The 27,834-nt window shown below is 59.3% G+C and overlaps 2 protein-coding genes and 1 long non-coding RNA gene across 4 annotated transcripts; 1 reads left to right on the plus strand and 2 right to left on the minus strand.

The window, feature by feature from the left end:
• Positions 1-2,519: 2,519 nt before the first annotated feature.
• Positions 2,520-15,366, minus strand: LOC107501640 (1,5-anhydro-D-fructose reductase-like). Of its 2 annotated transcripts, XM_016128004.2 has the most exons (10): positions 15,229-15,366; positions 11,836-12,003; positions 10,505-10,621; positions 9,178-9,255; positions 7,806-7,928; positions 6,047-6,144; positions 4,458-4,530; positions 3,949-4,032; positions 3,126-3,208; positions 2,520-2,895 (listed from the first exon to the last, which is right to left on the minus strand). In XM_016128004.2, the coding sequence occupies exons 1-10, from the start codon at positions 15,265-15,267 to the stop codon at positions 2,853-2,855; spliced, it is 906 nt and encodes a 301-aa protein (XP_015983490.2). In that variant the 5' UTR covers positions 15,268-15,366; the 3' UTR covers positions 2,520-2,852. The 2 variants fall into 2 exon arrangements, with proteins under 2 accessions (XP_015983490.2, XP_036084117.1); XM_036228224.1 differs by lacking the exons at positions 4,458-4,530; positions 6,047-6,144.
• Positions 15,367-20,766: 5,400 nt separating this feature from the next.
• Positions 20,767-23,302, minus strand: LOC107501636. The gene is made up of 3 exons (XR_004953169.1): positions 23,126-23,302; positions 22,839-23,014; positions 20,767-22,179 (listed from the first exon to the last, which is right to left on the minus strand). It is a non-coding gene; the product is annotated as an uncharacterized LOC107501636 (long non-coding RNA).
• Positions 23,303-23,623: 321 nt separating this feature from the next.
• On the plus strand, positions 23,624-25,128 carry LOC107501635 (MCTS1 re-initiation and release factor). The gene has a single exon (XM_016127995.2). The coding sequence runs from the start codon at positions 24,415-24,417 to the stop codon at positions 24,958-24,960; it is 546 nt and encodes a 181-aa protein (XP_015983481.1). The 5' UTR covers positions 23,624-24,414; the 3' UTR covers positions 24,961-25,128.
• Positions 25,129-27,834: the final 2,706 nt, after the last annotated feature.

Here is a 27,834-nt window from a genome sequence, read left to right on the forward strand (position 1 = left end):
TCCGGACCTGAAACACGCAGGCTGTCTCCTTCCCAGCTCTGTGTGCCTTAATGTCCCACTGCCCTCGGGTCTCCATTCAGGTGAAAGCCGATGTCCGCTGGGACTGGAGCATGCCCTGTCCCCGAGTCACCGGGGACACAAACTGGAAGGACCTGCCCTCCGTCGTGGAGCGTGTCTGCAGGCGGGGTGGGGTGTGGGAAGGAAGTGCAAACCAAGCCGCCTACCCTCAAAAGGGAGTCACGCTGCGTTCGTGACCTTGGCCTTCAGAGCCGCGGTGAATCAGAACACTGGCTGGTCTCTGGCGCCCCCTGGTGGCGAGTCTGGCCAACAGCTTCCCTGATGGTGCCGCTCGCTAGAGCACCAGAAGTTGGGGCCGCCTGCGCCGGTCCCCACGGGGGGCGGAAGGGGGCGACGCCGTGCCCCCGTCAGTCCTCACTGCGTGCACACGTCCCCTACACGGTGTGTTCAGTGCCAGGGCTTCTCGTTCGTGTGACTCTTGGTGATTTTGCTATTCAAAACGATCCTGGTAAAAAAGCTGTTTAAAAATTGGTAGAAACGTTTTTATAGAATAGGAAGTGATATATAAAAACGGCAGCAGCTTTTGGACCAGGGTCCCGCGGGCGCCGCAGTCCCTCCAGGCTTCCGTGTGTGAGCGGCAGCCGCAGCCTCGCTCCGGAACGCAGGTGTGACGTGCTTACGGCGCTGAGGAGACCGCGCACCACGCGGGAGTCACTGGGTCAGAGAGGAGGAGAGTGCGGCCAGATGGAATCATGAAAACACTAAGCGAACGGCTGAATGAGCTGTGCACCCGGCACGTTCGTATTTTTATAAAGGAAACGACGGCCACTTTTACTTTCTTGCATTGAGCTTTTCTCAATTTTCTTTGCCTTCTGAATCGAGCAGAATGACTTCATTAAACAGAAAAACACTCAGTAATACGAATCTCTATTAGCCAGTCGTGCAGGATTTTTTCCGTACAGTTAACGTGCCCAGGGGACGTCCGGCGGTCCATCCTTGAAGGTGATAAGCATGTAAAGCAGTCGACGGCAGCTTCGAACGGCAGTCCCCGGAGCAGGGCGGAATGCCGTCGACTGCCCCTAAGCGCGAGTGGTGGCGCTGTGCCTCGCGGAGACGTGTCAGGCCAGCTTTGCCCGGGGGCGAGTGACAGTGCCGTTGACAACACCATTGCGAACTAGGTGTCTTTACACGGAAGCACACAGGGCGAGCTCATGGACGGCCGGCTCATGAAAACGCCGTGACGGGAGGCTCGACGGGCCCTAAGCCTGCACTTCCTCTGCGCACCCGCTAGTTCTCTGTTCGCGGTGACTTTAGCAGCGGTCCCCAACCGTGGTGGCATCAGGGACCACGGCTCCTGTGAGAATGTGATGCCTGAGGACCTGAGGCGGAGCTGAGGCGGCGAGGCTCGCGCCGGGAGCGGCTGCAGATGCAGATGCAGCTTCTCTCGCTGCTGCTCGCCTCCTGCCGTGCGGCTGGTTCCTAACGGGCCACGCTTCGGTGCTGGTCTGTGGACTGGGCGTTTAGAGACCCCCGATTTAGAGGACAGAACCAGCGTGGGTGGCCAGGACCTGCGGTGTGTGGTGGCGAGAGCCAGGCTGACGAGGGGAGGGGAGACCAGCCCCTGCCTCGGCTGTCACGCGGGGGTCGGGGGGAACCAGCGCAGGGAGGCCGTGGGTCGTGACACTCAGGCAGAGGCCTGTGTCCACGTCCTTGAGGGCTTTTACAACCTCTAAACCAGACAGCTGACTACATAAAAGGGGAGACCTTCAGACAGTGTCCTCAGGGCCCGGGGGAGGCGAGGGGCCTGGCCGGGTGCCCCTGTCCTGTGAGCTCAGCGAGCAGGCAGCAGAGCAGGGGCAGGGGACCCCACGCCCCAGGCTCGGCGGTCTGCACAGACCCTCAGCCACGCGGGCTGCAGCTATGGGCCCCCGGTCTCTGCCGCCGGCTTGCTCAGGGACAGCTGGGGGTCTCTTTCCCACCAGAGCCCGGGGCAAGTGCTCCGGGCCACCCGTGGCATCAGGGAGAGTGTGCTGATCCCCCGCCACGTGCTGGGGGAGGCCTGCACTCCGCCCGGCCCCTCGCCGCCCGCCTGCTGGCCTCAGGGGCCCGTCCCGCTGCTGCCGCCGCCAGCACTCCCGCCCCCGCCCCCCGAGAGGGCACACGAGCGTAGAAGATGAAGGACTCGGGGCAGTGACCCGAGCACGACAGCAGGACAGCCGGCCTCCCACACTGAAGGCGGGCGGGGCACCGGCCGGAAAGAGGCCGAGACCGCAGACTCCGTCACCGGTGGGCGACGAAAGCGCTTCTGGGCTTCTCCTCCTCCCCGGCGCCTGTGGGGCTCGGACGCGGCCCGAGATGGGGCACCAGGCAGCTGCCCGGGAGCCACTGACTCCCCGTGGACAGCAGCGGCAGCTGGGCCGGCGGGAAGCCACGCCCGCGCGCAGGGGACAGCAGGGCAGGGTCCGGCATGTGCAGCTGCCCAGACAGGCCGGGAGGCCAGGTGCGGAGGCTCCGAAGGCTTTATTGAGCCGGGGCATTTTGACGACAGAATTCGGGGTTGGAGGAGGGAAGGCAGCTCCCAGCTCACCTCGCTTCCCTTCCAGCACCAGGGGGCCCTGCGGGACGTGGGGACGGGGGGACGGGGGACGCAGGGCGGAGGCGGGCGGCTCAGGCTCAGGGCACGCCGTCAGCCAGTCCGGAGCGGTGGTTCGTCGTGAAGGTCGGCCACTGGTGTCCGCATGGCTGGCCCCGTCCGGACCCGGAAGCCTGTGGTCTGGACGCTGTCCCCTCGGGTGGCGTCAGGCTGGGGCCCCTGGCGCTGTCCCGTCCGCGCCTCAGAACGCCGCGTGGAAGGGGTAGTCCTTGTGGTTTTTGGTCCTGGAGACCGGAAGACAAAGGGCAACGAGACAGAGACCCTCAGTGTGCGAAGAACGGCGTGAGTGACGGAGCTGCGTGTCCCGTGCCGTGGCATGCGACCCTCGACCTTCCCCGAACAGCGACGATTCTGGGACCAAGCCCCAATCCGCCTCAAGTGTCACCAGCGGCCGCTGGGCACCGGCCGTGGGGCGTGACGGTGCCCGTGGCCGGCGGCGGCGGAGTCCACTCACATGTCGAAGGCGCAGAGCCGCAGGTTCCTGTCCAGGCCCAGGATGTCATTCATTTCCTGTTCTGTCAACTCGAAGTCGAACACCTGGAGCCCAAGCGCAATGTGCACGGGTCACGCGGGGACACTGCGGAGCGCGTGCCCCGCGGGGCGCTGTGCCGGGCGTGTGGGGGACACGTCCCACGACACCCGTCGCCGCCCCCGGCCCCCAGACGCACCGGCACGTGGCTGTCTGGGGTGCTGGCAGCAGGAGGAGCCCTTGGCAAGATGGGGTGCATGCTGTCTGTCCCCCAGGAGTGAGGGGTACAAAGAGCAGTTCAAAGGTCCAGCAAAAAAGTTCCCCACCGCTGCAGAAACACCCCAGAATGTCCCGACACCCCCGAGCAGCCAGGGAGGCCCCGTGACTCCGCTGTGGCCGTGACCCCGTGACCCGCAGGTGTCCTGCCGGCCCGTGAGCTCAGCTGCCCGCCCCGTCTGGCACCGGTGACCTGTTCTTGCAGTCACAGCTTCACGCGGGCCAGCCAGCCCCAGCCGCCCACGGGCCAGGAGAGACGGCGCACAGCGCGAGGCCCCCTGCGCCCGGAGGGTTCAGGCCCCGGCCACAGGAGCCCTCCGCGTGGTGCGGCAGAGACGCAGGACCCGGCAGCTGGGGACCAGCGAGCAGTGTCACCGAGCGGGCTGGCACCCTGGGCCGCCACGCCTCCCTCCCCGTCCCACCCCGTCTACAGCCTGGGCTAGGGCCTCGCTCCGGTCCCCACGCTGTGGCCTGGCGAGCAGCCCCCGCTCACCGGGGGCCCCAACTCTCGGACACCTAGGAAGACACTTGCCTGGATGTTCTCAAGAATCCGCTTTGGGTTGACGGACTTGGGAATGACAATCACATTTCTCTGGATCTGAAACCGGATCAGAATCTGCAGGAAAAAAGCCTAATGTGAGACGGGGTCACGTGGGGACAGGGTCCAGCTGCTTCCCCGAGGGTCGCGTTTTCTGTGCACGAAGCCCAGCGTCAGGGCCACAGATGCTGTGACCACGTGCTCTCCCTTCCGGAGCCTCGGGGACAAACGTCACTCTGTGCACTGTGCCGCCAGCATGGCGCGGGGGACCTGCCAGCGCCTCAGCGAGACTTCGCAACCGTGTCCAGTCCTCAGACGACAGGCCGTGAGAGTACTAGATGCCCCTTCCAGTCTCTCAGCGGAGGGGCTGAGGGACATGGCCCCGGGAAACACCAGACAGCTCTGGTCAGGCACCAGCTTGGCCAGAAGGGTCCTCCCCGCTCGGTCCGGGGCTCCTGGAGCAAGCCGGGTGGCACCCCCTGCCCGGCGGGCGCCCCACCTGCCTGGGCCGGAGACTTCTGATGCTTCCGTGCGATGCTCTGGATCACAGGGTCGTCCATCAGGTCCACCCCCTCACTGCAGGGGACAGGGCAGGGCTGAGACTCCACGCCGCCCCTCAGGAAGGCGAGGCCCCCTCCACAGCGGGAGCCCTGCGCTCCTCCTGTCTGGCGCCCACACCTATGGCACGTCTAGGTGGTGCAGGAAGGCTCGTCACCACACCTGCTGTCTAGGGACGCTGCGGTTCACACCTGGGGGATACGGCCAGACGCACTGCCCATGCCTGCTTGGTGCCCCGTCTGTCTGCAGGAGGCAGCTTGGGGCACGCAGGCCTCTGGCCCTGCCACGGTTTCCGGGCTCTTCCTGGGGGCCTGCAGCGCTGCCGCTAAGAACAGACGGCCGCGGATGGCGGCCCCAGACGAGCCACCCTCGACTGCCACGAGGAAGCCCGTGCGGTGGACGCGCAAGCCTCCTGCAGCCACAAAGGCTGACCCCAGACTTGCCCCTAGGCATCTGCCCAGCCGCGGCCAGGCCTGAAGCACCCTGCGGAGCCACCTTCCAGCAAACGTTTATTAGCAGTCACTCAACGTGTCGAGCACTGGGCAAGGACCAGCCCTCAGCATCCACTGTGGGGACCGGAGCCTGCTCCGTCGGGCCGTGCGTCCAGGGCGCCGGCCACCGCCCTCCACCCTTGGTCCCGCTGGGTTCCGCCACCCCAGGCTCAGCTGCGGGAACAACTCAGCCTCTCCCGAGTTCACACACATGTGCCCTATCTCACCGGGGACACACAGGCTAAAGCAAATAGTTTCGGCCGTTGCTACGCTGCTATCCTGTTCCGGGCACTGAGCCAGGGGCTGGGGTGAGAGTCACGACTTAGATGTCGTCCTGCACACCAGTGGGGGGACTGAGAAGAAAGTTTTGACAAGATAGTGTGACAAGGGCTGTGGATCAAACACGGACAGAGGGAAGTCAGGAGGGCCTCCTGGAGGAGGTGGCCCTGAATTAAGCCTTACATCAGATGTCAGAGTTAGCAGCTTAAAACAAAGACGGCAGCAAGCGTTCCAGGTAGAGGGCAGCGCAGACGCGCAGACGCGCGAAGGGCGCGCTGCGGCTGGGGGCGCAGGCGGGGCGAGGTGCAGGCGGCCAGGCCTCTCCGGGCTGCTAGGCCGTGCCGGGGGCGCACGGGGCCGTCGGCAGGGGGGTGGCCCGGCTGCGCGGACAGGGGCTGGGAACCTGGTGGCCCTGGGAGGAGTCGGGGACTGCTGTGACGGGGGCGGTGCCATGGCACAGAAGAGGAGCCGGGGGGCGGGGGGGGGGGGGCAGGGAGGGCGAGCCCACGCTCGGGCCCGGGGCCGCGGGCGGCGGCTCGTCCGCAGATGTCCTGGGCTCAGGGCCGAGTGCAGGTTCCGGGGGACCTTTCCACAGAGGTGGAGCCGCTGGCGTGCCCTGGCGGGGGGCCAGCAGGGGGCCGGCAGACGGCCGCGCGCACGAGGCGGGAGCGCGCGCTTCCGGCGCGTCGTGCCCCTGGGCGCCGCGCCTTCCCGAGGAGCCCCCCGAGGCCTCGTGAGCCCCGGCGCCGACCCCGCGCCCCTACCTGGAGCCGCCGAGGGGCCGGTACGCAGTCACGGACACGCCTCTGGACTTGCAGAAGCCGATCAGGTTCTCCTGAGTGAGGTACGGGTGGCACTCGATCTGCGAGGACAAGCGCCGCTGACCGAGGCCACCCGGATTCCCTTCGGCACCCCAGCCCCGCCCCCCACGAGCCCCGCGGCCACCCCCAGCCCGCGGCCGCGCCTGCGCGGTGAAGGGCCGGGCTGCGGGGCTCAGAGGCGCCGGCCCGGACGGGCTGGAGGGAGGGCGTCAGGCCACGGGTGGGCGTCGCAGGGGGCGACGCTCTGCGGCCAGCTGCTCGGCCACTGGCATGTGCCGCGAGGGGCGGGGACTGGGTTCCGCTCGCGGACACCTGGCGCCCCAACCTCTAGGCGGACGGCAGGTGCTCGGCGACTGTCCAGTGGACGGCTGAGGCACGGGGGGCACGCGTGACCAACACGCTGTGGCCGACCCCCAGGGGCGGCTCAGGAAACTCGCGATCAGCCTCCCGCCTCCTGCACGTCCTGCGTCCCCACCTGCTTCCAGCCTGGAGGGGCTTAAACACTCTGGAGAGCGGGTTCAGAACCAAGGACAGTGCCCGCAGGCCTCAGGGCACAGCCAGGGACCTGAGGGAGAGGCCGCTGGCTCCCCAGAAGCCCCTCGAAGGGGCGCTGCTGGGCTTCACCACCCACCGGGTGGCAGAGCCTCCCCACCCGGCCGCCTGGGCGGCAATGCACCCCTGATTTAAAGTACCACCCACCTGACACCCGGCGGGAGCAGCTCTGCACAGAAACGGCCTGTGTGCACGAGGTCGGGGGCAGCGGGCTGGAGGCGGGCTTCTCCCGTGCTGTGGCCAGAGCCTCGGGGAGGCTGGGCCGGCCCTGGCCCTGGTCACTGCACACACGTGTGCTCACCGAGCTGCCCGTGAGGCCCACCCACGTGGATCCCTGCGTCTGCTGCGCCGCGGTCTGGAATGCCGTCTACGCCAAGGTGCAGAACGCGATGCTCTGTCTGGAGTGTCCCCCAAGTGGGCCAGCCCGAGGGGCCCCCTCAACAGCAGACGGGACCCTTGCATGGGGACAGGGCAGACGGCCCCACGTGAACATGGGAGGACCTGACCACGTGCTGCGTGTGGGGAGCCAGACCAGAGGAGCACCTGCCGCACGTCCGGGCCCGGCCCGCGGCCCAGCCTGCGCCATCACGCCCGGGCGGGAGCGGCCCTCGGCGGGAGGGGGCTCCTGGGACGCCAGCCGTGGGGCGTCTCCCCGGAGTGAGGGCCGTCACGGGCAGGGACCAAACCCCGTTCTCACACGTGCACTTTTTGCACATATGCAAGACGCTAATAAGTTTAAGTAAAATAAATGTCCTTCGCCTTACAAAGCCAGCCCGTCTACGAAACTAACCCCTCCTCCGCACGAGTCACCCTGCGGCGTCTGCGGGCCGTTTGGCCATCCCGCTGTTCTCCGCTGCAGCCTGCTCGGCTGGGCAGAGGGGGTGGGGCCCTCGGCTCGCCCCGGGAGGCCGGCAGCCTCTGACCACCGCCAGGGAGGGACGAGGGCCTGCCAGGCCTGCCGCCACTTCCCAGACCCCCGCCGGCCCCCGTGCGCGTGGCTGCACGCGGGAGACGCTCTCGCCACCCACCCAGCGACACCGCCCACAGACACGCCTTCAACAAGGCCCCGCCGCCCGCCGCCACGTCCACGCCCCGTGCCACCTTCCAAGCCGGCTGCGGTGGCTACAGCCGCCTGGCGTCCACGGCTCACCTGGTTGTTCAGTGGCTTGAACCGCAAGTTGGGTTTACTCAGAAGCCTGTCCAGCTGCTCGTGGTTGAAGTTGGACACACCGATGGCCTTCACCAGCCCCGCGTCCACCAGGTCCTCCATGGCCTAGCAGGGACAAGAACGACTTGTGGCGTGGCCGTCCACACCACTGACCACCGGCGGCGCGCGCTCCCTCGCACGGCGCTCCGCAGCTGGCTCTGCCCAACGTTTGAGGACGTTCATCTTGACGTGTCATGAGCCCAAGGTGTCCATTTCCGGCGGTTAGTGGCCGGGGGTCTCGGGCACATGATATGACCTCGCCAAGCCTTGATTTCCTCATCTGCCGAAAGGGGACGACCTCGTCCATGTCACAAGGTTAAGGACACATCAAATCATGCACATGGCACTCAGCTAACACTCGGCCCTGTGGCCGTGATGGTTCCAACTGCCCTGGTGCCCACGGGAACGCCCACCGACTGCCCAGGTCACCACCCCCCTCAGCACGACCACGCGGGCCACCCTGACCCAGCACCGCGCCCGCCTGACGGGGCCGAGGGCGGAGCGCCCGGCAGCCCTGCGCTCTTGCCCGAGCGGCAGGCTGGGCTGGCCCTGGGCTCAGAAACAGCGTGGCCCGCGCCGGGGCGAGCGGGCGGCATGGTGCTGAGCGGCCGGCGGCCAGAGTCGCTGTGCACCGCAGACGTCACCCAGACCCCGGGCGGCCGACAGCTCAGACGCCGGGGTCGCCCCGTCCGGCGATTCGGCCGTCGGGAGAGCGGGAGGCTGAGGCCGGCCGGTTCCGGGGGACCCGCACTGTCCCCTCACTCACACTCGCCCTCAGGCCGGCCTGCCAGCCTCCCGCACCCCGGATCCACGGCCACGTGCTCCGCACCCATCACCTCCCGACTCCCGCCTCACTGCTGGCCTCACCTCTTCTCACCTGGACCCTGGCAGCAGGTGAACGTGGCCCCCCCCCAGCCCCACCCGGCTTCGCCCACAGCCACAGTTTCCCTCCCAAGACGCCTACGAAGGCGCCGCAGGGGCTGCAGGTCACCAGGGAGGGCGACGCCGGCCGACGGGGCCTGGACGATGAGATTTCTTTTTTCTCATTCTTCTGTAGTTTCGATAAAGACCCCGTGGTACTTTTAAGCCAAAGAACAAATAAGCATTTTAGGGTGGAGGTGGTCCGGATCGGCTATCCCTAAAACAGGTTTCGGACGAGCCGGACGACACCGGCTCCGAGTCCCGCAGCCGGCGCCCGCTCCCTGTGGGTGTGCGTGCGGCACACGTGTGCAAGGGCACACAGGCCGGTTTCTCTGAGCAGGCGAGGCCCCCGCGGGAGGCGGCCGGGACGGAGTGCCGCCGGGGCTCAGCCTACCTCCCACGTGTCCAGGTAGTCGGTGTCACTCGGGATTGCCATGCCGTTGTGGTCCACGGGCAGGTCCTCCTCCCCGGGCTGCGAGGACAAGAGGGGGGCAGCTTGCTGAGGGGGGGCTGGCACCCCCAATAGGGGACTGGGTGCAGGTGGCGCAGAGCCCTGCGGCCTCCGTTTCCCAGGCCCCACCCACCCCTTTGCAAGACCTCGTGCTGGTCAGACTGGGTGACCAGCAAAGTCCCCACCGGCCTGGACGGCCACTGCCCACGCCTTGCAGGGCAGGACGGGAAGAGCCGGAGGCTGGCCCGTGGCCAAACACGGTTGTGCATCTTTGAGGGAGGAGCCGGGTCGACGTCCCCCCCACCCCCAGCACGCTGCCGGGCTCCGCCCCGCTTTTCCTGGCCCCCCGCCCCGGCGGGGCAGCGGCGTGGGGATCAGGGCGCAGGGCCCAGAGCACAGGCGGCCGCGGGCTCCGCCGTGCACCCTCAGCGCTGCCGCCTCCCACGGGCAGACGGGGCGCGTGCGACGCACGCATGCTCGGTGACACCCACTCGTCCTCATGAGCCACATGGGGAGGACGCCTGAAACTGCAGCCGGATCCACGTGTCCGAGGCGTTTTTCATACGAAGCAACGAACTGCCCCGCCCCCGCGGCTGACAAGCTGCCGCCTCCTCCCCGAGGGCGCCGGGCGGGAGGCAAAGCCGCACGCGGCACGGAGCGGTTTCTGCGGTTTAATCTAGAAAGAAACCGCGCCTGGCACACGCCTTGCACGAGCTCCTCGCACACGCGGGGGAAGCTCGTGCACAGCGCCCACGCCGACGGAGGACAGCGCCCTTCCGAGGCCGTCTCTGCTCCCCCGCGCCACCGTGGGGCTGAGCCCTGGGACGGGCAGGCTGCATCGTGGAGGGGCAGGTGCCACCCACACCAGGGCCAGCCCGGCTGAGGCGGGGCGAGGGGCGGGCTGGAGTGATGGGGACGTGGCGTGCGGTGCAGTCCAGTGGAGGGCACAGAACCAGATGGAGAAATGAGCTCCCCCAGACCCCGCCGGGCCTGCTGCCGGAGCACTGTCGCACCCCAGAACCTGGATGTCCCTGGGCCCTGGGAAATGACGTGAGCAGCAGCGTGTCTTCTGAGACCTGCTTTCCCCCCGAAGACCTGTGGAAATGATGGCTGCCCTCTTGGCCGGAGAAGAAAGGACCAAGTAGACTGGAGGGCCTTGAGCCCAAGCCTGTCCTGAGCCGAGGCCCGGGGACAGGAGACTGCGTGTGTGGCTGCTGCCGCCCGAGGACCCCCGTGCCCCGGCTGCCGGCCCTGCTCACCCAAGCAGTACCTTGAGGCCCGTGGGCCAGTGCATGAGGTAGAGGTCCAAGTAGTCCAGCTTCAAGTCCTTCAGGGTCTTGCGGCAGGCTGCTTGCACCAGGGTCTTCTTGTGGCAGGTGCACCAGAGCTGCGAGGGGAGGGGGACAGGTCCCTGTCACGTCCGGCCCTGGCTCCCACACAGCACCCCTGAGCAGACGGCCGTAAATGCAGCGGGGAGTGGCACGGCCCCCGGGGCCACATGTCTGCAAAGCCAGCTCGCTCTGCCTCGCTCCCCCCATGGCGGTCGGGGAAGCATGCGACATTTGGATCCGCTGGGACCAGAAACAGGTGCCTGCAGGCAGAAAAGACATGAGGAAAACCCCGAAGAACTCCTGTGCTGAGTTTCCCACTTCAACAGACCCCCCGTGGAAGGTTCTGTGACTGCGGCCTCGTCATCCCGCGGTCAGAGCAGGTGGACCCTCGGCCACGGCCGCGCGCGCCCTCCGTGCCACAGTGACTTCGTGGCTTGTTCTCCCTCATTGTTTGCTTCATTATGCTACTTAGGATGAACTGTGACAGAAGCTAAGCTGAAGGCGCCATCACAGCAACAGGAAAAACAAAAATGAATAGGTGAAAAAAAAAAAGATCAAAAAATGCAAAAATAAAGCACGAGCACAGGGTATTAACAAAAAAGCAACCGGAAGTACGTACGTCACACTGTTAACAATAGTACTTTCTAGGTGGTGGGTATATCGCTGATTTGTTTTTTAAAAATTGTATTTCTAAGGCTTTTCTAAATTTCCAGAGTAGTGGGTGCGCAGCCTTTAGGGGGTGACCTGTCCCCAGATTGCAGGACCAGCCTCAGATGGAACTCCCCCAGGTACCCATCGCCACACCCTGGCGGTCAGGAGAGACTGTGGTCCCCCGGCCAAGGGCACATGTGGCCTGTTCTGCCACAGCACTGCTGAGTGACAGGAACTCTTATGCTGGCCAGAAAATTACTGCTTGGCTATGTCCATGGGAACGCAGGCTGTCACCCATAGGAACATAGCATCCTAACAGCAAGCTTTCTGCTTCTGTACCCCCGCTTACGCGCCTGACCTGTGAGTTGACAGGTAATGAATAGAAGAAACATAGCCCTTTGTGTTTACACAGAATGAAGAAGAGGATTTGGAGCTTAAAACCCTGGACCTCTACTTTTCGGGGCCGCTTAATTTGGGGTCTGCGTACCCCTGGCAGACCCAGCTGGCTGAATAAAGAGTGTTTCCTATAACTCACTCACTGAGTTCTGGTGGTCCATGTGTCTTTAGGGGGCTGGTGGCCACAACACCTGTCGGTCGCCTCAGTCCTGGGGCGCCCTACCTTACTGGTGATGAACAGGTCCTCCCGCCGCACGGCGCCCTCGGCGACCTTGCACTGGAGGCCGGCGCCGATCTCGCTCTCGTTGTGGTACAGGTACGCGCAGTCGAAGTGCCGGTACCCCGCATCGATGGCCATCTTCACCGCCGCCGTCACCTCCCCGGGAGCCGCCTGCGGAGGGGAGCAGCCCCGGTCAGCCACCCCCACTCGGGAGGGGCCGACCCCGCAGAACGCAGAGCCCGCGCCCGGAACACCGGGGAGACGCGCGTTGCCGAGTCGGTGCCGTTCTCCGTGGGCCCTAAGCGCAGGGAGTTGAAGCCAGAAAGGGGGGACACGCTGCCTCGGTTCAGCTCTCCCCTTACTTGAGCGAAACTCTCTAGGTGTCTCTAGTGCCTGCGAGTAACCGAGCGAGAGGCTCAGTGCGCCCCGGGCAGCCTGCCAGCACAGAGCCCGGGCTGGGAAGGCTCCGTCCCTCCCACCCCAACATTCCCAGTGGGCTTCGGGGCTCACAGAGCCGTCCTCATGTCAACCTCACGTGAGCCGACGAGGGAGAGCAGGATCTTCGTTCAGCAAGCAGTGGATTCGGGGTGGCTGCAAGCTAATGAACCAAGGATCCATCTTAAGTCAGAAAAGGAACCATCGAGAAATTAGAAGAGGAAACGACAATAAGAATAAACATCAAAGATACGACAGAAGATCAATAAGGCCAGAGGTCGGTTCTTTGAAAAACCTTAATGAAGTCGCCAAACTCCCGACAAGACTGAGAAGACCAACTTTTTTAAATGGCGTGAATGAGAGCACATACAGATAACGTAGAGATTCAAAACCTATGAAAATGTTATCAGTAACCACAACCTGGCAATTTGAAAAAATGAAACGAAATGGAAAAATTCCTAGAACAACTTAAGAAGCAATATACACTGAATTGTCTTATGATTTTTCAAAAAATGAAGCAATTAGTTTAAGATATACACATGTACAGAGTTCCACTAGATTTTCAGAACAGAAATCTCAATTTACACAAAATCTTTTGGACAAGAGAAAAAGAGAAAATCACTCCCAAGTCATTCTACCAAACCAGCACAATCCTGACATCAAAAGCAGACAAAATGTTAAAAGTTACACATTTATCTCACTTATGAATATAGTTGCAAAAATTCTCAGTAAAACAAGTGAGATACAATAAGAAAAATGATGTAGCACACCCATCCCGGGGTTAGCTCAGATACCCAAGGATGGCTTGATAATAGAGAATTCATAATGATTCACAGATAAATAGAAAAAAAAACCCCGCTCTCAATCGATGTTGGATAAAATTCAACACCCACTCGTGATTTAAACTCTTAATAAAATAGAAGAGAGGAAACTCTTTAACCCAATAGAAAATATCCATGTTTAAAACAACAAAAAACCAGGAGCACAAAAACAGAGAATAAGCAAAGGAAATGCTCATCATCTGCAAACAATACAATCGTTTACGTAGAAAACCCAAGAGAAACTACAGGCAAGTTCACAGAAATAAGAGCACAGTTCCGCAAAGTGACTGGCACTGCGGTAAATGAACCAAAGACACCTGTTTTTCTAAGCACCGAAAGCAAACAAGTTGAGAACATAATTTCAGATGAGCATTATTTCGGCTGTGTCACAGACTACCGAATGTCCAGGAAGAATTCCAACAAAGAAGTGTGTGTTCTCTATAGGGATGGCTATATGACCACATGAAGGGACATCTGGAGAGGAGATATGTTTAGGACAGTTTACTAACGAAATACACCACGCTTGTAGAGGGCCAGAATCTATATCACAAAGATGCCAATGCCCCCAGACTGATCTAACGTGATTCCACAGGCCCAGACAGAGCCGGGCTCGTCTCCCCCAGAACCGGAGCTGTTCTTGTGTTTCACTCTGGCTGACTGAATGCGTCAGAGGTGCCAGTTCCAAGCCTCGGCCTTGGCAGCCTGGCAGGTCTTGTCGCCGTGGCCCCAAGATCCCCCGGCTAGCCTGCTTGAAGGTGAAAGTTAAGCGGAGCAGCCCACAGGTCCCAAGTGAGACCTGCGGCCTTTGGACATGAGTGAGCCAGGCCAGAGCTGTTCGGCTGCCAACGGGACCTGCAGCAGGAACGAAGCATGTACTTCTAAGCTGCCGAGCTTCTGCGGGTTGCGATGCGGCGTTCTAGGCGGCAGATTGTTGATGGTAAGTCTGTGATGATGCCCCATTAAAAATAACTGGATGGAAAGGAGCCTTTGCGTGGATCGGGGAAGGGCGATTATGATTAGTGCGATTCTATGCCCCTGAAGGCCTACCGCAGCAAAGGAAGGTTTTGGCCTCTGGAGCACGGTTTTCACAGCCCACCCTGTGTGCAAGGCCATGTGGACTTCTATACCCCGCCATGTGCAGAGGACAGAAGACGTAGAAGACAGAGTCAGTCAGGCGAGAAAGTCAAGGCCATTAAAGCCATCGAGTGCTTATTGAATGGCTGCCAAATGCACGGCCTTGGCTAGATGCTCACAAGATGATGTGGAGACCTGTAAAACTGTACCCTTGGCCTCCAAGAGCCGATAGGGATGAAATAAATCATTTAAATGATATTTAGACGAGCAGAGATTGGTCATTCTAATTCCTGCTCTTCCAATACAATAACTTCCTGTGATTTTTTTTTAAAGGAACAGCTTTTTATCTAAGACTCAATTAAAAAAAAAAAAAAAAGCAAACATGAAAGGCCTTTTAGTCAGTGTGTGTCTCAAAGCACCGACAGGAATTAGAAGCCCCAGGTGAAGCCCATCGCACTTGTACCATCAGGTTCTTAACGCAGGGAGTAAACTCCGCCCAGCGGCTAACGGAGCCATTTCCTTCTTTTTGACACAGATAATGTATTCCAACGACAGTGGCTGTTTGATCTAGTTAGGTGGCTGCCACTCTTTCTGCCCTTACCCAGCCTTGACTTTTTCCTCCAGGCCTTCCCAAACATTAGTTCTGAATAATTACGATTTGGCCCCAATACAAAGTAATCACTATGGATGGTGCCAGGCGGGCACGAGGCCAATGCGGGGGCGGGACATTCCTCCGTAAGTTACATAAGCCTCTAAGCACCATGTTGCACACCCAAAACAAGTATTAAATAATATTGGATGTCAACTCTAATTGGAAAAAAAAAATGCCACGGGGACGACCTCCGTTCTTAGAAAACTTGCGATCTAAAAATTCCACCCATTTTTTCAAACACGGCGAGCCTCCCAAGGACGTACAGGCGACCAGCCGATTGCCCTATGCTGCCGCGGGTGTCCCCAAGGGTGTCCCCGCGGGTGGCTCCTCCACATCAGGGCGAATCGCGGAGAGGACAGGCGCCGCACCCCGCCCCCCCAGCCCCCCCCCCCCTGCCCCGCGAAGCCGCCTCACCTTCCAGGTGCCCAGGCCCACAACAGGTATCCTCTTCATGCTTCGGGAGACGTCCGCGGCTGCCAGACTGAAGAGCGAAGCCAGCACTGGGAAGACAGGCTAGAGGCGCGGGCCCCGGACGCCCCGATTGGCGGGCGGCGCCGGCGGCGGGCGCCGCGATTGGCGGGCGGCTCCGGGAGCGGGCGCCCCGATTGGCGGGTGGCGCCGGCGGCGGGCGCCGCGATTGGCGGGCGGCGCCGGCGGCGGGCGCCCCGATTGGTGGGCGAGGCCGGCGGCGGGCGCCGCGATTGGAGAGCAGTTAGCAGGCACGCCCACGCCTCTGCGGGGCGGGACGTTGGGCCGCGGGCGCGCGCCGGCTGTTGAGGTCCCGGCACGACCCGGTCCGGGCCCAGTCTCCCCGGAGCGCCCCCGATGCGCACCGCATCCAGAGGGGAGCGATGCAGGGCTGATGGGCCGGGGTCCCCCGGGTCCCCCGGGTCCCCCGGGTCCGGGGCGCTGTGTCCTCGGCCCCGGGCGCCCAGGACCAGGGTAGACCCCGCCCCGCGCCCCACGGGGAGGGAGGGAAGGCCCGATCCTCCCTCCGCGACCTGAGCTCGGGCCAGGCTCGCAGGAGTGTTTTGTCCGGTTATCCTTGGACGGCCAGCCGCGCTGAGACCAGGACATGCTTTTGACCCCGAGGTCCCTGGGACGAGGGGCGGCACCGGACTGCCCCGCCGGAGACCGGGGGCCGGACCCACATTGCTGGAGCCTCCCGGGCCTCAGGTGGACCTGGCCGGGGTTAGGAGAGGCGGCTTCACGAGGGAGCTGGGCCGCCCGGGACTGTGCGCGGAAGCCGGGGGACTCGGAGCCCTCCAGGCCCTCTCATCACCCCCTGGAGCTTGCAGGTCCTGCTCTTTTGCCCCCTGGGGCCTGGGAGCCCCACTGCTTTGCAGACGCCAAACAAAAACGTGCCCTTTTCTGGTTTCCAGCGCTGGGGCTGACCACCAGGGGCGGGCACCTGGAGCAGGGAAGGGACCGGGTCGTTCCGGCCGTGCCTCCCTCTGCCCGCGTCCCAGCCTGCATCTTTTATTCCTGGCCTCCAGGCCACGGTGCGAGCTGTTCTGGGGCGAGGGGGGCCTCCGAGAACCTCACCGATTCATTCAGCTACTGCGAAAAAAGCGAAATTACTTTTTATTTGTGGGGCTGAGAAAATTCTTTATATACTTTCGCTTCACGCTATGGCCACAAATAGTTTTGCATTTTGCTACTGGCCATTTTGTTTGACGCATCCCTCTTTTGTCCCACCCCAGCGTGAGAATAAGTTGTCTCTGAACCTGGATGAGACTTGCAGGGTGGGGACTGTGAAGCAGGCAGGCCGGAGAAGCCGGACTCCAGCACACAACAGGGGACACAGCCTGCTGCACGAGCGGGTGCCGCTGCTGCCCGCGGCAGCACACTGGTGACGCCACGGCCACCTAGCTGTGTGTCTTGGGAATGTTACTCCACCTCTCTGAGCCTCAGTTGGCTCCTGTGAACCCTGGAGTGCTACGAGAGCCAAACCCAGGGCTGTCGTCTGGACTAATGTGAGCCGTGGGGAGCGCTGACCCTGGGCCTGACCTCTGACCCCGGGCCTGGCCCAGGGGGAGGGCTGCTCAGGTCTGTGGTCGTTCTTGTTTATGGTTTTCTCTCCCAGGTGAAGAAGCTTTCTGCCTCAGGCCTCACTCCCCGTTTGTAAAGGAGGTTTCACATTCTGTCTGGGGTCCCCTGCCTCGGGTGCACCGGGGAATCGAGGTTCACTCTGACAGCCACGCACGTGTTAAGTGTCTACTGTGCGCAGGCCCTTTCTAGGTGCTCGGTGTAGCTCACCAAATGCAACATCCGAAGTCCCCACCCCCGGGCTTCCAGTCCAGTCCTGTCCCAGCAGACATCAGAGCGGGTAGAGGACGTGGGACACTGGATGCGAGCCTCCCGGCCTCGCCTAGACGTGGGTTCCTCTGCCCTCACTGTCAGGACGACAGACCCCAGGGACAACCAGAGGAGTGCGTGGGCTCTGGGTCAAGAGAAAGGGCTCCTGTCTCCATGGCGGGGGACATGGGCTGAGGTGGGGGCCAGCATCTGGAGGATGCGGACTTTACGGCCTGAGCAGTTTGTGACTAACATGTAGCCTGGTATGCCCAGCCCAGGCCTGGAGCACCTGCCTGCCTTTTGCCCCAGGCGGGTGAGCAGGAGCCCACTGGGGCTGAGCCCTAGGGTGACTGCGGGTAGGTGTGGATGGGGAGGAGCAGCGCTGGGTGGCTCAGACCATCAGGCGGATTCCGCCTGGGAAGACGTCCCTCTCCAGTAGGCTTGGGCCAGAATCTGCCTTTGGAGAGGTCTGTGGGAAGGCGGGCGTGCAGCGCTCTCCTCCTGCAGTCCCCGTGTGTCCCTGGAGCGGTGCTGGCCCCACACCAGCTTCTGCACCGTCTCACGAGCTAGATGCAGCTGCACGCCTGCAGCGCTGGCGCCTGAGGTGTCGGTCACGGGGCCTGGCGCCTCCTCCAGCAGCACAGCCAGAGCCAAAGCCGGAGCCGGAGCCGGAGCGCACCTGGCACCCCCTGGCACCCTGCCACGCCCACCGCCCCCCCCCCCGCCGGCACCGCCCCCAGTGCCAGCTCCTGAGGCCCATCCAGCACCTCTCCCCTCTGCTGGTAGCAATTTTTGTTTCTTTTCCATTTTTCTCTTTCCTCTTTTAAAATTTTATAAACATTTTGTGTGTTAAAATTTAGATTCAACAAAATGTAACCTGATCATTCTAAATTGTGCAATTCCGAGGCATGAAGTACTGCCCATGCTGAGCACCAGCCTGCTCTAACGGCAGCGCCCACGGCAGTCCCGCCCCCGCCCCGCCCCGCCCCCGGCCCCGCCCCCCGCCCCGCCCCCGGCCCCCGGCCCGCCCCGCCCCCGCCCCCGCCCGGCCGGTTAGTGATGGGACCCTAGAATATGCGGCTTTTTGTGTCTGCCCACATTTTAAGGACTAGTTAATTTTTTTAAAATTTAAAATAGCAGTCTTGTATTTAAGAGGGAAACTCCAGGTAAAAAAATATGTGAAAACTGAAGTCCCTGTGTAGATATGTTCTAAGTGTCACTGAGAGCCAGAAGCCATAGACAGCTGGCTCTCCGTGGCCAACCGAACACAGGGAAAATGTCACCAGTGGGGAGACAAACAAACTAGAACAGCATCCCTCAGGATCCAAGGCCAGAGCGAGGCTTAACATCCCTGCGCCGTCAGGAACTCAAAAGGGCCAGGAACGGACACGCAGTGCGGGCGGGCAGCAGCGAGCGTGGCCTCCAGGTCATGGGCGCTCGGCCCCCTGCTGAGGATGCACCACGCAGGGCACACCGGTCACCATCATGGGCAGGTTTTATGTCTGGTGACAAGTAGCCCCGAGGGCAAAGTGAGGGAGCAGAGGCCCCGCCGGGTCCTGTGGAGGGCATGGAAAGGGCACTCCCGGGACCACTGAGGTCCCCCAGGGCACACCTGGACCCGGCAGTGCTGAGCCGGGGCCTGGATCCACGGACGTCCTCGCACGCTCTGTCCAAGCCGAACAGCCACTCGTTACGTCCACAGACTTCGCCGCAGGGCCGTGGCCCAGCTTCTGGGCCGAGCGGCTGGCCGCATGCGGGGCAGGAAGGTATGGCCTGGCGCCTGCCTGCTCCCCCCCACCCCCAACTCCAGGCCCGGAGCCCCTTCCTCAGAAAAGCAGGTCTAGGGCAGCTCAGTGAGCGGGGGACAGCCCTGAACATGCTCCACCCAGGCCAAGCTCTTGGTTGCAAGAGCAGGGCCCACTTGAGCCTGTGTGAGCGGAGCCCTTTACAAAACGGGGCTCGGGGAAGCTGCTGGGGTGTCGGAGCCCTGGGCTGGGGGTTTAGAGATGCAAAAAGTGCTCCAGCCCCTCCGAGCTGCACTGGAACGGCCCTGTGCCAGCCCGCAGCCCCGGACAGCAGGCTTGCGCCCACGTGGGAGCAGGCTCTGGGCACCCTCTGGTTCCTGGCCTCGCAGCAAGAGCTTGGGCTGTGACCAGCGAGGGTGCTGTTCAGATGTGGGCTTTTCATTACCGTCTCCAGTAAGTTGTTTGTTTCCTTTTAGTCTGAGTTTACTGAGCTGTTTATCACGAAAGTGGGATGTATCTTGTCACTTTTTTTTGCATCAGCGCAGATGACCACGTCGTTTTTCCTTCACTCTGTTGTCAGGTATCGCACCGACTGTTTTCTGTGTGCCGAAGCGTCCTCGGCACGCTGGGCTCCCCTGCTCAGGCTGTGACAGCCATACACGTCCAATGCCCTGACGCCCCGCAGAGTGCACCCCTCACCGCTACTCCCGCCCCCCAGCCTTCCTCTCCCCCGCCCCTAGCCGCCTGTCAGCACGGCCTCTCCCACAGCCTCCCATCCGCGACCGAAGCACCCCCCAGGCGGTGTCAGCGGCCACACAGCGCAGCCGTGGGGCGGCCTGACCGGAAGCTGGGTCACAGCCCCGTGGCCGGCGAGCTCCTACCCTGACCGCAGGGCCTGGGTTCAGCCGGCCTTGGGCACGCGGAGCCGAGGGGCCTTGAGCAGCGGCGCCACTGCTCACCTCCAAACGAGCTGAGCTCCCTGAGCACGCGGGGCCCCGTCTCCCGACCCCCTCTCCCGGGGCCCCCTCCCACGCTAGCCCGGATCTCCTGGCCGGGGCTGGGGGGGGAGAGGGAGCGGGCAGAGGGGGAGAGGAAGGCGCGGCTTTTCCGGCCTGCCGCAGTGTGGCCGGCCGCCTCTGCGAACCCAGCCCCCGCCACGCACTGGGCGGGCTCCCGGCAGTGTGGGGACAAGGTCAGCGGGACAGGGGGCATTCCGCAACTCTGTTCCCTGGTCTCCGGCCCGCCTGGCTGGAGTGGGACGGCGCGGGGGTTCCATGGGGCGGGGAGTCTCAGAGCGGCTGTCCCCGAGGACGAGCGGGACCCGCCTGGCTGGGAGCCCTGGGCGCGCCGTGCACCCGGAGAGGTGGCGTCCTGTGCACGTGCTGCCCCCGCCCCGTGCATGGCCCGCCACCCTCACCCGGGGGCCGGGGCCATGGCGACCTGGGCTCCTGCAGTTGCCCGGCCGGCCCTCCTGGGCTTTCCTGAAACTGAGGCCAGGCCGGGAGGTGGGCGGGGGCCGGGGAGAAGGGGGTCTGGCCTCCCAGGCCAGGGCTCAAGCCTCCCGCGGGCTGCCTTGGGAATGAGAGCCCCGAGGCGCTGAGCACCCCCTCCCATGTGGGGGGTTGGCACGCGCACGCGCCCACACCCCTCGCTCCAACTAACCTTTTCCACGCTCAGTATGAAGAGAGCACGTCTGAAGTATGGGAAACTTAGCAGCGTCACCCGGGGCACGGAGCAATGAGGTGGAAGACAGAGTTTAAAACATTTTGGATCTTGTGAGGTTATTTTTATAACATATGTAATTAATATTTTTTTCAAAAATAGTTCACATTGAAGCAACGTGAGAAAAAAATTCTCTATTTCTTTAAGCAGGCCAAAAAGTAAAGGTAACATGTATTTTTTATAGACATCATTTCAGGAATCATTATTTTATTGTTGATTATTTATAGTCAGGAATGATTGGCAACCTGTAAATTACGTAGATTACTGCTTAGAACGTGCTTCATCTGAGCTTGGGAATGCCCTGTGACCCTACGGAGAGGGATTTACTTATTTAGGACGAGCCGCCGGGGGAGCGCGGCTGCCTGATAAGCGCGGTGCCTGCCGAGGACATCCCTTCCCAGACAGCGCAGGGCTTCCGCCTTGGCGGCCGCAGGTGGACCTGCTTGGTTCTCCTGCCCTCCAGTGGTCACGTCTCAAAATGCAGACAAGCTGTATGAAGGTGAAATGTTTGAAACTCAGTTTCCTCATATTAATTTTGCAATATACTCAACGTGTCTCGATTACATACTTTCTTGAGATTACTGACATTAAATTGAATTCTGGCATCTCTTGACCATTTGGCTTAGTAAATGTCCAAAGCTACAATAATTTTCTGTAAAATTTTTACATTGATAGTATAATCTTAGATCTTACAACTACCACACTAGGAGTATTTTGCAAATAAATGAAACTCTTTTAAATGTACTGTTTATTACTATTAACAAAGTCCTTTATATGCTGTGTTTATTTCTCATAACCATCCACATACATTGTGAAGTATATACAGTATTATTGAGATTTCACAAGGAAATAAAATGATCCTGAAGAAGGCTAATAAAACTTAGGAAGTGCTACGCCCCAGGCTTGAGACACTGAGTTTGGTGCCCTAATTTTCCTTCTTCTCTTAAAAATCCATATAGTTAATTTTGAATTGATTTAGAATTATTTAACCTGAATAAGTTGGTAGTGTGTTCTAATGTTTTAACACATTGCCTAAAGCAATACTTATGTATCACATTTTTTCAAATGCTAATGTAGGTCAACCTTAAAGACTTAGAATCTCTTATAAGAACCAAGCCCCATTAGGGAAGGTGAGCTTTTAGAAAGACAAAAAAAAAAAAAAAAAGTTTTCATTTTTTTCACTGAAGAATTTAGATGCAGAAACTAGCATTTAGTGTCCTTTTCATTGTAGATAGCAAATAGATGCTTGTGGGCTAAGAAAAAGTTGACCCAGGAAGAGTTACATTGTACAGAACTGAGTATGATTTTAGATAAAAGTGATTATTAGCTTCAAAAAGGTTTTTTATTGTTACGAACTCCAGACTTAACTTTCTCAGAGCCCTTAGTCTAAAATAGCTTCATTAAAAAAATACTTTGGGAATTTCTCTGATAGCCAGATCGGATCACTTCTGATGAAGCTATTAGTCATCTAACAGACAGGTCACCCTGGTCATTCCAGCCAGTAGTGACTTTTTCTCCCGTGAATGTCTATGACATCTGGTCTATGCTGCTCACACAGCGCCAACTTCACACACAGAGTCGACAGGACAATTCCCAAGGACTAAAGAAAAAGAATCATTTTACAGCGTTAAGCACATGAAACTTGCATGTACGAGCTCGGTTAGCTGTTCCTAAAACAACCAGAGACACATCTGGAAACATGCGACTCTTCACAGGATCACAGTGGCTGGAGTGAACCCTCAGGAAGGCAGATCAGAGGCTCCGCCATAAATAGGAAAGTTCAAGTCTTGGGCCAGTTGTGCTATATTCTGTATGAAGCGTATTAAAATATTCATGTAACTTTTTTTGATGTTAATTTAATAACAGCTATGTGAAATACTTAAAACCCAATTGTTTTAAGAATGCGTTCAAACAATTCTCACCCCCACTCCCAGGAGATGGGCATTCTTGTTAACCACACGTTCATGATGAATAAACGGACACAGACAAGTTCAGGAACTTCCGGGATTTCTGGTAAGTGATGGAGCGGTCTTTCCTGGGACCTAGGGTCAGCACATGCGAGCACCCCACCTATACCGCCTCATTTAAGATGGTCTACCCTTGTGATTGGTCTACGGGGTACCCAGATATTTGGTCAACTATTCTGGGTGTTTCTGTGAGATGAACACAATTAGAATAAAGCAGACTGCCCCCCCTCATGTGGACGGGTGTCATCCAACCAGTTGACAGCTTGAACAGAACAAAAAAAAGCTGACTTACCCCTGAGTGAGAGGGCATTCCTCCTGCCTCGTGGCTTTTGGGCTGGGACGCTGGTCTTCTTCTGACTTTGGACTTGGACCCAGACTAAAATTTACTTCATCGGCTCTCTTGGGTCTCCTGCTTGTTGACTATTGATGTGGGAACCTCTTAGACTCCAAAATCGTGTGAGCCAATTCCTTATAATTAAACACATACAAATACATACATATAGGTAGATAGTCTGGGAGAACCCAGACCAACACAGATTTTTGTCCTGAGATTGGGGAGGTTACCCACGACGCACTCACCTACTGTAAGCTCCTGACAGCGGGGAGATGTATGTCACCCAGCGCCTGTTCTAACTCCTGCTGCAGCGTAGGCTTCCCACATTAAGCTTGTGTTTACTGGAGAGAAGTGTCCAGAGAGCAAGAATTTGCCCTTATTTTTTTTCACGTAGCACTGGCGGCAGGGCGGGGGGAGGGGGAGCGGGGAGGGGTGTGGGGCGGCGAAGGGGACGGGGGAGGGGGAAGGAACCAGACCTTGGCGAAGAGGGAAGTTTCTTTCATTCATTTATCAGTCATTCATTGCATGGGCAGCATGAAACGGCTTTTGCACTAGGTGAAAGAACACAGATAAAACACACAAATCCTGCCCTCGTGGATCTCGCACTTCTTAGAATGACAAGTAAAATCTAAACGAATAAAGTCCTATTTAACGGAGTGACTTCCATATCTTAAATAGGTCCATACCCTTTGAAGCCCCTAAAATGGAGCTTCAAAGCATATGAATCCGAAGCTGATAGAACCGAAAAGGGAAATAGATCCATAATCATCGTTTCAATTTGCTGCGATTTCAATATGCTGATCAGTAATACTGAGGAGCGGACAGAAAATCGGTAAGGACAGCGGAGACCGGAACAATTCTTTCCACCAAGGAGACATCGGACGTACCCGAACCCTGAACCCAAACGGAGCGGAACGCACTTTCGTTTCAGGGGCGCCCGGAACACTCGTCAAGACAGACCGTGTTCGGAGCCGGAAAGTGATTTCGGAGACACATTTAAAAGAACTGAAATCCACCTCTGCATCCCTCTCGGCCGCAAAGCCGCCCCGCGGACGCGACGAGGTGGCGCTGAGGAGCGACGGGCGACAACTTCCCAGTCACACGGACGCCGGCGGCGTCAGAGCGCGCGCGGGCGGCGGAGGGCTGCGGGCGGCGGGCACCGGGCAGCGCGACGCGACCCCTGGCAGTGACCGTGGCGGGCACGCGCGGCCTACCCGCCAGCGGCCGTCCCCCCGCTCCTGGCCTGAGTAAGCGGGTGACGACGTGGCAAAAACAATAGCCAGGAGCCCCGACGCTCCGCAGCCCGCAGCCAGGAGCGGCTCTGACGCCCCTCCCTCCGCAAGCCCCGCCCCGCGCCGCCGCGCCGGAAGCGGCCCGGACGCAGAGCCGTAAAGCACGTCCTCTTCCGGTTCACGACAGCCGCTGCGACCGTCTCGCCGCCGCTCCGCGGTAAGCGCTCCTGCCCGAGCCTCGCGGGCTCCGCTTTGCCCTGGTTGCGGGCGTTTCCGTCCTGTCGCCCCCGTCCCCTTGGATCATGTTCAAGAAATTCGATGAGAAGGAAAACGTGTCCAACTGCATCCAGCTGAAAACGTCCGTTATCAAGGGCATTAAGAACCAGCTGACGGAGCAGTTTCCAGGCATCGAGCCGTGGCTCAACCAGATCATGCCCAAGAAAGACCCCGTCAAAATAGTGCGGTGCCACGAGCACATAGAGATCCTCACGGTCAACGGGGAGCTGCTGTTTTTCAGACAACGAGAAGGGCCTTTCTATCCGACCCTGAGGCTGCTCCACAAGTACCCGTTCATCCTGCCGCGCCAGCAGGTGGACAAAGGAGCCATCAAGTTCGTCCTCAGTGGCGCGAACGTCATGTGTCCAGGCCTGACGTCTCCCGGGGCCAAGCTGTACCCGGCCGCGGCGGATACGGTGGTGGCCATCATGGCGGAAGGAAAACAGCACGCCCTGTGTGTCGGGGTCATGAAGATGTCCGCGGAAGACATCGAGAAGGTCAACAAGGGGATCGGCATCGAAAACATCCATTATCTGAACGACGGGCTGTGGCACATGAAGACGTATAAATGAGCCTCGGGAGGAGTGCGCCCGCGCCGATGTGGACATCGTGCGGTGGCTTTGTGTGTGTTTGTGCGGCGGCGTGGAGACGATACCTCCGTGGTTACGCTGAGTGAATGCAAGGGATGCTAAAAAAAAAAAAAAAAAAAAAGAAAAGTAAAGATTTGGAATGAGGCCATATGTCCGTGTGTCTGTCATTGTGTGCGCGTCTGTGTGCGTGCGTGCGCCTGCGCGTGCGTGTTGGCAGAGGGGTAACTAGTTGAGATCTGCTGTCTCGTCTGGCCGAGCCGGTATCAGTTCAAACACAGGTAAGTTATCTCTCGTGGAAACATAGGTTTCACAGGAGCGTACAGTCGGTAGACAGACCTGCAGTTGTGAGTGAAACGTTGGGAGGAAGAAAAGAACCAGAGGGTGCCCCGAACAGCTGTTAATATGAACAGTTATGGGATGAGCAGAAGATGGGGAGCTTGAATGACTGTCCCAGACGCAGAAAATCCAGTGGAAGTACACGGCCAGCATCACTGGTTGTCCACCCAGCAATCAGCCCATCCTCCTTGCTGGTGGAACTCCCTCCCCGTGAACCAGGTAAATGCTGAGTAGGCCCACGTGGCGCTGTATTTCCCTGTGAGACGGACTCATTTATAGGTTGGCCTGGGGCCTAAAGCCAAGTAGGATCTTTAGTTAGGAAATTTCTCCTAGGAAAACGGGTCTCTTTTCACCCTTGGTTTTGAATCTTTTATTTACAGGTGGGTATGTGACCTGTGTTAGGAGGGGCCACTAACAGATTTCCAAAAAGGTTTGATGGCTCGTAAAGAAAGGTACACGGGAGAAACAGTTTCCCTGCTGTGAGCATTGGCATGTGATTTTCCAAAACACACACACACACACACACACACACGCTGCGTTTAATGATTTAGGAACTGATGATTAATCAAGCACAGTCCCTATATCGCGATGTCTTATTAAAGAATGTAGCTAAGTTATGTGAGAATAAAATTTCCTTAGAGATTACTTTGTTTTTACTTGAGGTTTCCGAAATTTAAAGTCAGAGGTATCCCAATTTTTATAGAATGGCATAGACAACCGCAAAATTACTTAAAGTAAGATAACATGGGTCAAATTAAAGTTGAGTGTGACTCTTGCACGAGCAGTTTCAGCGTGATTTCAAAATTCAGGATCGATTGTGTAGATTTATGGGTGAAGTGGAGTTAGGTCATGGGAGTTTGTGTTTTTCCATACAGAATTTTGGTTGTGAAGAAAAGATAATGGGCCAAAGCTCGAGGAAGGATATAGTCAAGACATTTTGGAGTTTAGGTTATTTTGCTGTTAATTTTATTGTTTTGTTGTTGGATGTTTGTTGAGACTTCTGAGTATTTTTATACATGGAGGGGAAGGATTCTCTAAGAGAGGGTACTCGATGGGAGTGTCAGCGGGGACAGGGAGGTAGGAAGGAATGGCTCCGAAACGGAGCGGTGGGAGGACTGGCCTTCCGTCCTCACGAATCTCCACATTTGACTCCTCTCCTTTCACCTGTGATAACTCTGAAACACTTCTCATCAGAACACTATCTTTTCCTCAGAGGATTAGGGCTTTTGTCCCTAATAATTCTCCATGCCGGTCAACACCGTTAAGTCTGGCCACGTGGAGGACCTCTGAGCTTCTTGTGACAAGACTCCGGAGCGCCAAGGACTCTGACAAACACCGAGGGAGACAGTCAAGGTAAGCAGCCCTATGGTTCTTTTACCAATCCTCACCAACTGTCCCCACCAAGAGGTGACGGGGCCCTCGGGGTCTCTCCCAAGCCTTCTTTCAGGGCTCCCCACCCAGGCTCACGCCCGACCTGGCTTCCCTTCTTGGTTCACCTGCTCCCTTGCTGAAAGGTGACAGAGCTGTGACTGCTGGGTCACAGGGTCTCTGCCGCTGAATCCGGTGCTATCCACCGACTTATTGAGAGGAACAGGAAACCGAAAGTCAGCGTCAGGCCCGGCTTCTGTTGAGAAGCCTCACTCTCCCCGCAGGCCCCCGAGGCCCCTCCCCCTCGACTCCTGCTCAGCTGCTTTAGAACAAAGCTGAAGGATTGCGGGGTTCAGTGGGGTAGGGGCTGCAGCGACGAGCCACCGAATTTACTGGGATTGAGGTGGTTCCTGGGACCCTGGGCGCATGGGTGTGAGGGGCTCATTCTGGGAGGAGCTCCAACTCCTCCTGCTCTCTTGGGCACAGGTGCCCACATCACCATCGTGCTTTGTCCCGTGGGGAAGAGCAGTTTGGGGTTTAGAGGTGATGGAACGTGCTGAGGGCAAAAGCAGAGTGCCCTGAGCCCAGGGTCTTTCTGGACACTTAGGCGCGTGCCCGGAGGGGGTGTGGCTGGGGCCGAAGGAGGAAAACGCCCCGGGCGGCCTCCGCCGTGCACAGGCTCCCTTCTCCCGCCGCCCCGGAGCAGCAGGCAAGGGAGACGGCACGGCCTCCCGTGTCTGTCACAGCCCCTCACACACACGTGTTAAACCCTGGTCTGTGCTGCCAGGGCGATGGAGAAAAACTCACGAGAAAGAAGAAATGGTAACAAACTGCAGCTCACGTAGGAAGAAATATATAACCGAAGTAATTAAATGTGCAGTTGAAATCCCTCAAAGAAAACCCCAGACCTAGAAAGTTTCGCTGGTGAATCCCAATTTAAGAAAGTTTCGCTGGTGAATCCTAATTTAAGTCAGAAATAATAAAATATTTGCAGAATTTCTTCTACCGTAAAGAAGTTCGGGGGATACTTCTCAACTCAATTTATCAGGCTAACATTACCCAAAAATCCAAACCAAAGACAAGAAAATAAAACTACAGACCGATATCCTTCACGAACACAAACACAAAAGTCCTTTAAACACATTAGCAAAG

This window comes from Rousettus aegyptiacus, unplaced genomic scaffold (genome assembly GCF_014176215.1).
Source record: "Rousettus aegyptiacus isolate mRouAeg1 unplaced genomic scaffold, mRouAeg1.p scaffold_m13_p_10, whole genome shotgun sequence".
NCBI classification, from domain to species: domain Eukaryota; kingdom Metazoa; phylum Chordata; class Mammalia; order Chiroptera; family Pteropodidae; genus Rousettus; species Rousettus aegyptiacus.

Excerpts from the sequence above, each read along its gene's own strand:
- LOC107501640 (XM_016128004.2), bottom strand. The coding sequence starts at position 15,267 with ATGAAGAGGATACCTGTTGTGGGCCTGGGCACCTGGAAG. Across the intron at positions 7,929-9,177 it reads ACTACCTGGACACGTGGGAG|GCCATGGAGGACCTGGTGGA; the intron begins GTAGGCTGAGCC and ends TGTCCCTGCTAG. Across the intron at positions 2,896-3,125 it reads CGGCTCTGCGCCTTCGACAT|GACCAAAAACCACAAGGACT; the intron begins GTGAGTGGACTC and ends TCCGGTCTCCAG.
- LOC107501635 (XM_016127995.2), top strand. The coding sequence starts at position 24,415 with ATGTTCAAGAAATTCGATGAGAAGGAAAACGTGTCCAACTGCATCCAG.